Source organism: Embiotoca jacksoni, unplaced genomic scaffold (genome assembly GCF_022577435.1).
Source record: "Embiotoca jacksoni isolate LCO1_2020_lvr unplaced genomic scaffold, fEmbJac1.0.p SCAF_32, whole genome shotgun sequence".
Lineage (NCBI taxonomy): Eukaryota > Metazoa > Chordata > Actinopteri > Embiotocidae > Embiotoca > Embiotoca jacksoni.
In genome coordinates, this window is record NW_027185384.1 from 1,651,494 (window position 1) to 1,658,949 (window position 7,456).

The window sequence follows — 7,456 nt, forward strand, 5'->3', positions numbered from 1 at the left end:
TATATATATATATATATATATATATATATATTCTCAGGTTCAAGTGCAGTTAAGGGCCAGCAAAACTAAATCGCAAAAACGGGGTACGAAGAAAAGAATAGCATATCTTGAAAAAAACCGTGTGTACACAATACACATGTTGCTACTGTACAAAAGACTTGGCACAGTTTCCAGTCCTGTAACGTGTCTTGCCAGCAGAGGGAACTAGCAGTTGGAAAATTCAGCTTTAGAAATAGCACCTCTCCCTGAGTAACATGCTTTTTCCACTCGGTGTCACCAGCTCCACTGTGCACACTGCTGTTTGGACACATGGAACTCCAGAGACTGTTTACCTGAACACAACACTCACCAGCTGACATCTTTCAGAGGCTGTGAACATGCAGGTTAAAGTCTGATTGAGCATTTACAGTCCTAAACGTTCATTATTTGTAGTGTTTCTCAATCTGGATTGACTGCAAAAGTCACCATTGACTTCTTGGCAGCCAACTCTTATATCATGGATTTAAAAAGTGGGGTGGGTGAGTAAGGGTGAGAGGGAGAGAGAGAGAGAGAGAGAGAGGGTGAGAGAGAGAGAGACTTTTGCACAGCTTGTCTACCTTGTTATTCCCGTGCCAGCTATAGCATGTCTGCCTGCCTATCTGTTGATTTGTGACTTCGTGTCTGAATGCCGGTCCCACTTTGATCTGCTTCTCATCTAGCAACTCATTCAGCACCGAACCGAGAGGACACAGGTATGCTGGGATGCTGCTTTTCCTTTTTACTCATTTGTAGATAAAGCTTGAGTAAAGCCTGAAGTCCTCTGCAGGAACAGGAGAAGAAGAATTGTGCCTTGAATCAACACTGTGATTTGACTTTGTGGCCTTTGTCATTAAAAGTCTGTTAACTGTAAAGCTAGAGGGGTCATTGTGGGTCAGCCTAATGCAGTGAAGGACAAAATTTAACCCTTTACATGACAGAGAAATGGACAGCAGGAGCTGGTTTGTCTTAATTAACTGATTCTCCCACTGTGACATTGGAAGCCGACCTTTTGTAAATTGTGGTATCTGATATCACTTAATCCTCATCAAATATTAGCACAGGAAGAGTGCCCTATAAATTCCGCTGATCATATACTTCACTAACAGTCTGTTGCTTTAATAACATCAATGGGAATCCAATTACTCAAGTGGGACAGTAAGTAAAGGTGGATCACAGAGTAGGAAAGTTTGATTAGTTTCTTAGCAAGCAGGGACTCGGATGAACCTGATTCCGTGTGTGTGAGCTTTTGAAGGGTTTAAAATGTTTGTGTGGCCGGCCGTAATGTAGGCAGCCTTATCTCGGGGATTGAATACTTCCCAGGCCCACGGGACACAAATCCTGGGAGAAACAATATGGCAGCTAGTTGGCTATTAAATCAGTGACGTCTGGGAGGTGTCTGTTTCAGTCCACTCACTCAGAAAGGGGTGGAGTCAAACAAGATCAAGACAAGACTGAAATTTCTTTTTAAAAACCTGAAATATCCAAGAGAAAAAAAAATACAGATTTGAATACAGGAAGCACACATTTGATCATTAATAATCAAACGCCACTGTGTAAAGGAATGTTTATTCAAGGCCTCATAAGCCCTGATTGATTTTGTCTATGCTGCTCGTTTAGGGAAAGTTTTATTGTGCAAAAAGTAACGTGCTTGCACAACAGGCAGGAAGGCGATCTGCTTTCCCCTGTGAGGCGACACAGTTTTGGACTTTCAGCGCATGTGAATATGTGTATAATAGTTGTGGATGCTTTACCTCAAAATAATCTAAATGTTTTTAAGACACTTTATATGCAAAAAGTAAATTTTTATGTTTAAATGTGGATAGTGGAGTTCTGTAAATGTTGCATGGAAGTATAGGAGCCGATCCATAAAATGTTAGTGAAAACAAAGGCTTAGAAAAATAAACAAAGGCAGGAAATTCAAATTCAAAACTAGTGACATGAGTTTTTGTCCTCCTATCCGTTTAGATCTGTGGTTTCCAACCTTTTTAGATTTTGACACTTCAAAGCTCCATTTTGTTCCTCTTTTCTATCTTGGTAAACATCATGTGGCCCTTCTGTTTCATAATCAGGCAGCATTACTGTACATTACAATACATTGAGTTAATGTGCTGTAAGTCTTGCAGACATGTATCAACACAGATTTTACTCGATGCCCCAGTTTTTTCACCGTTTATCAAATATATTTTGTTCAATAATTAACATTACCTTTGTTAGTTCTCTTCTGTAAACATACATTTTAAAGGAAATGTCACAGCTTTCCTTCTCATATTGTTGGACTTAAACACTGCAGCTACTAAGTATCACTAACTATCTGTAATTACTCTGCTTACAATATTCAACGATTCACAACTGGATGTCAGGTCAAGTGCAAATGTAACAGATATTCAAGTCCCGCAAAGGCTGTTAAGGGATTTGTCCTCGTTAAGAGATGTGTTCTGAAACCAGAGAGAACGTAGATGGACCACATGTTGCGAATGTGATACAACATTACACAGTGAGCAGCAAGTGTTGAAGATATCTATTCTGGGAGCGGCATGAGGGTGACGAGTTTCTGCAGTCAAAGCATGAGACTCGGCACATCAAGGTCACTTTGACAACAAGAGGCATTTTGAGCTGAATCCATGCAAATATCAAAGTATATAGTTGTATCCATAATTAGAAATGTTCTTTTTCACAAATTCAGACGTCATGCTGTTGAGATTTTAATGTTTATATCTCAGTATTCGCAAGAATGAGACTGCTGGACTGCTGGAATTTCCGTGTTTCAGACATAATGTGCGATACGCCACTTCCATTTTATGTTGCTACTCTCGTCCAGTTCACATGCCATGTGAAATTAGTGAAATAGCTTCCACTCCTGGGTGACAGATGGAGATGTATACAGTGCCTAAACATAGTATGATATGCAGGTCGAGGCTATAGTTAGTCACAGCCGCCGCAATACAGAGCAGCCAGTGAGCAACTTTTTCCAGTGGTAGCCTCACTGACGTCACTGAGAGCGCAGACAAGTAAAAATAGTTGGTAATGTCTGTGGACGTGTTGCACGTTATCATTTACTCTATCTTCCTCTGTGAAGGTTTTGTTTTGAATAATGGGACCTTTCAGGGGAAAACTGGTGCTGCCACTGTTGCTGCGGTCTGCTCACCTCAATAGATGCATGCATTTTAGTCTCCATAAGTGTCTTTTATTGTGAGAAAAAGGACCAAAATCTCTCTGAGGGTGCAGCAATACTCAAAATAATCCTTATATATAACTTGTAAGTACATAAGTAGATGTACTCAGTTAACTTCCCCCACTGCCAAACTTCACAGTGACTTTGTCTGACCTTTAATCGTCTCTGTCTCTGCAGCAGCCAACCTTCATTCTGGAAGGAAAGGCCCCAGTCGAGTCCAGCAGGGGGGATGGAGGAGACGGGGAGGCCGGACCCCTCAGTCCCAGCCCTGTTGCCCTGCCTCTGACCCACGCCGAGAGCCCCGGACCCTGGCAGAGCGAGAGCCTGCTGGCGGAGTCCTGGTCCACGATGGGCGACGTGGACCACGAGGACACCAAGAGCCTCGACAGCAGCGACGGGACGGTTCTGGGCGGGGAGGAGAACCACTCCTTCAACTCTGACATGGTCCACCTGGAGCGAGAGGAGGCCGAGATGCTCGAGGAGGCCGAGAAGCAGGCCACAGAGGAGGAGAGAGGGAGGAGAACAGAGGAAGAGGAGGAAGACGATGAGGAGCTGCAGACGAGCGTTTTGAGCATTTTGGGTGGGGAGAGGGAGCTGGTGGAGCTCAGGGAGGAGGAGCAGGACCTCCAGGCCCCAGAAACTGAGGAGCTCCTAGTATCTGCAGAGGAGCCTCATCTGGAGAGGGAGCCTGCAGAGTTCAGGCAGGTGGTTCCCCCGATGGCCCTGCCTCCTCTGCCTATCGTCAAGCTCGATCCCCCCTCCACTACGTCCACCCCGGTCCCTTCAACGACAACCTCCGAAGCAGAGGAGCTTTTTTCCACTCTGGGCCTCCACCCTCCTTCCATCCTCGCACCCATGGCAGCAGAGCCTCCAGCAATGAGTCTCGAGCAACTCAAATTCTCACAGAGTCCCCTCTCGGATGTGGACGAACATTCAGTGAAAGAGTCGAAGGTGGCACCAGAGAAGCTGGAGCCACAGCCAGCTGCTTCCGAGACCAAACCGCTGAGCTCCACCGAGCTGCTGTGTGGAGGCGCTGCTTTAGTAGCCGTTGTGGGAGTAGTAGCATACGGTGCTGTGGTCTATTGCAGAAAGTAGAAAATCTCTCTTTGAATCCCCGGATAACCTTTCAGCACAGGGCGTCTCCGTTTTTAACTCTATTCCAAATGAAATATTCCACTTCTCTCTCTGAATTCTGGATCTTACTCTCTGTCACTTTGCATGTTAGTTCTCATCAGACACATTAATTAGATTTTTCATTTTGTGCTACCTCAGCTCATGGCCTTCGTTTTTCTGTTTAATCTCTGAGGACACTAAAAAAATCATGTAAAATATAATTTTAAAGAATCCTGATACTTGAAATCCTTGTTTGATGTTTCTTTGTGTGTCAGTGTGTTTCTCGTTACTTCACCGTAGAACAAGAAGGATGTAATTAGATACCTATTCGTCTTGCAGAGATATATAACCCTTGTATGATGACATCTGAATTGACATGACATTTAAATGTGAATATACAAATTTGCCAATTTTGAAAATCACATGATCACACACAGTACACACTTGATGCAAAGTATCAGGACAGCAGTGAGTAGGCTAAAAACTCTTTAATTAGATCAGCAGTTCCTCATCTTTTTGCCTTTAAATCTGCATTAATTCACTTTTTTAGTTACTTTGGGGGCAGCACACTTGCATATAAAAACACTTTAAACTGATATGGATAGTTACCACTTTTCACATCTAGCAGTTAAGGAGCAACATCAGCATTTGTTTTGAGTCGTGTTTTTGGATGCCTGAAGAATATTGTTAACTCTGTTTTTGGTCTCTTTTGACCACTTCAGGGTGCTCGTCCAAGGGTTAGTTTACAGTTTACTCTATGAATTGTTTCACTTGAAACTTTTGTGTCTCAAGCAAAGATTAGAAAAAACATTTGAAAAATTCCTTTGCTCAGCAGAAATGTTTCTTAACGCCTATCTTTACACTAATCACCTCGCATTTATGTTCCACAGCTCTGCATGGAATACTGGATAATAAGTGGTCAAATTAAAAACCTCTGTTCATTCAATTAGATGTTAATCTCCTTCAGTTGGGTTGTTTTTTAACGCCCCCTGTGTTGTTATTTTAATGCAGGGTTGTTGTTGTTGCTCTTAACACTCACTTGGGGGGTCCAGACCCTCATGTTTGGAGCCACTGAGCTAGATAATACACGTCCAGTTGATGTGTGCCTGAGCAGGACACTAAACCCCTTCCTCAAGTGCTATGAGCCCTGACCTTTGACCTCCATGTGTCAGGAGGAGCCCAGGAGATGGTTTTGCTTTTCAGTGATTAACGTTGAGCTGCAAGGCAAATTTAAAGTTCTCCTTGGGTCAGGAACTTGGAAGATGTGTTTGGTTTTGGCTCCATCCTGCCGCCTGCTGGTCAATCAGCACCATTACAGTCATTTAGCAACAAGACATGAACCCATGATCAGCCTCAGGAAGAGGACCTACTGTTCATTAGGGCCCGAGCACCGAGTATGACGTTTTTTTTCGGCCCAAAATTTTTTAAATACTTAATACTTTAGTATGTTGTCTAAAATATGAAGAAAAAGTCATGCCGTAGTGTTTCGTCCACAACGTTATACTATAGTATAACTTTTTGTTCCTCCCAAAAAAAAAATCCCCAAACCATCATCACATTTTGGACGACATGGTATTGTATGACTTTTTTCATATTTTAGATGACATGCTATAGTATTACTTTATCATATTATAAGCGACATGCTATAGTATGACTTTTTTTTATGATATTTTATGCTATATTAGTGACTTTTACGTAACGTAACATTTCATTTAGCTGACGCTTTTATACAAAGCGACTTACAATAAATGCATTTCAACCATGAGGGTACACAACCCAGAACAACAAGAATCAAGAAAATACAATTTCTTCAAGAAAGCCAAACTACAAAGTGCCATCAGTAAGTGCCATTTTAAGCGCTACTAGTAGAACTACTATTCAAGGTCAAATCCGAAGAGGTGTGTTTTTAGTTTGCAGTGGAAGATGTACAGACTTCCCGCTGTCCTGATATCAGTGGGGAGCTCGTTCCACCATTTAGGAGCCAGGACAGCAAACAGTCGTGATTTTGTAGAGTGTTTAGCTCGCAGTGAGGGAGCGACAAGCCGATTGGTAGAAGCAGAGCAGAGGGAGCGGGATGGGGTGTAAGGTTGGACCATGTCCTGGATGTAGACTGGACCCGATCTGTTCGTAGCGTGTTTGCGTTACTTTTCTTTACTTTTCGTTACTCGTACCAATGTTTTGTTACTTTGTTGCTACGTTGACATTTTTCATACCTTCACGTTCTACGTCGAGCTGGTTGATCACATGAACCTAAAGTCGGGTCACAATAACCTGAACATGTAGTTGATGATATATTGAGACATTCGTTCGACTTTGTCAATGGGCGTCGCCGTGACGATGCGGCAAAGTTGGATGTCTCGCCGTGACACAGGAGGTTGATGTTTGCTTGAAACCTCACGAAACGTGTCACATAGCGCTTGGTGAGACAATACATCTGATGTGTTTTGCGAGTGGGCGTGGCCAAACGGCTCGCCAGCGCCCCCTGCTGGAGACAGGAAACGAGGCAAAAATAGCACCTTTTAAGCGCACGTCGGGGAGGCGGTGCGCGGGAGTGCGAGGGCCCGTACATCACTGCTTGCAGTTTTAATATTATAATTATGATTCAAAGGACAGGCCATCAGGTACATCAAATGGCAGATATTTTTAGTCACACCCCATGAAATGAGGATTTTATATAGTAATCAGTTAAATAAATTGTGGTGAGGCAGGTCAACTACAATATTAAGTTCAATAAAAGGTAGCTGTGTCCCTGCTCAATAAAATATGTAACTTTATTCTCACTGCACAAGAACAACAGTGAAACACTGAAAGACACCAACATGATAGATAATGATTATAACTCTGCGGTCAGACAAGCGTTCGCTCTAATAGCCTAAATCTACACCAATGGATTTTACACTTCTTGATTTTCATCGAGTGCCAGTAAATAAAGAAGAACAATGGAGTTAACTGTGCTGTGGTTTGCCTGCCGTTCCCACACCGGTGCCAACATGCACACAGCTATTGAACTGAGAAGGGGAAGGAAAGTGCTTCTTTGTTTGGAGAGATACAGCTGCAGCGTTGTCTGCCCTGCGAGACAACATACCTTCACAGGTAAACATGAACATGAAACTTTGTAACTTTCCTCATCACCTCCCATCCCTGTAAAAATCC

At 43.0% G+C, this 7,456-nt stretch overlaps 1 protein-coding gene across 2 annotated transcripts; it reads left to right on the forward strand.

Annotated features, from left to right (window-relative positions):
• Window positions 1-387: 387 nt before the first annotated feature.
• LOC138207572 (glutamate-rich protein 6) lies at window positions 388-5,232 on the forward strand. Of its 2 annotated transcripts, none has more exons than XM_069164890.1 (2): window positions 388-528; window positions 3,368-5,232. In XM_069164890.1, exon 2 carries the CDS (start codon window positions 3,539-3,541, stop codon window positions 4,283-4,285), a length of 747 nt encoding a protein of 248 aa, XP_069020991.1. In that variant the 5' UTR covers window positions 388-528; window positions 3,368-3,538; the 3' UTR covers window positions 4,286-5,232. The 2 variants fall into 2 exon arrangements, with proteins under 2 accessions (XP_069020991.1, XP_069020990.1); XM_069164889.1 differs by lacking the exon at window positions 388-528 and adding an exon at window positions 584-731.
• The last annotated feature ends 2,224 nt before the right edge of the window (window positions 5,233-7,456 follow it).

Coding starts and splice junctions, on each gene's coding strand:
- LOC138207572 (XM_069164890.1), top strand. CDS start 3,539: ATGGGCGACGTGGACCACGAGGACACCAAGAGCCTCGACAGCAGCGAC.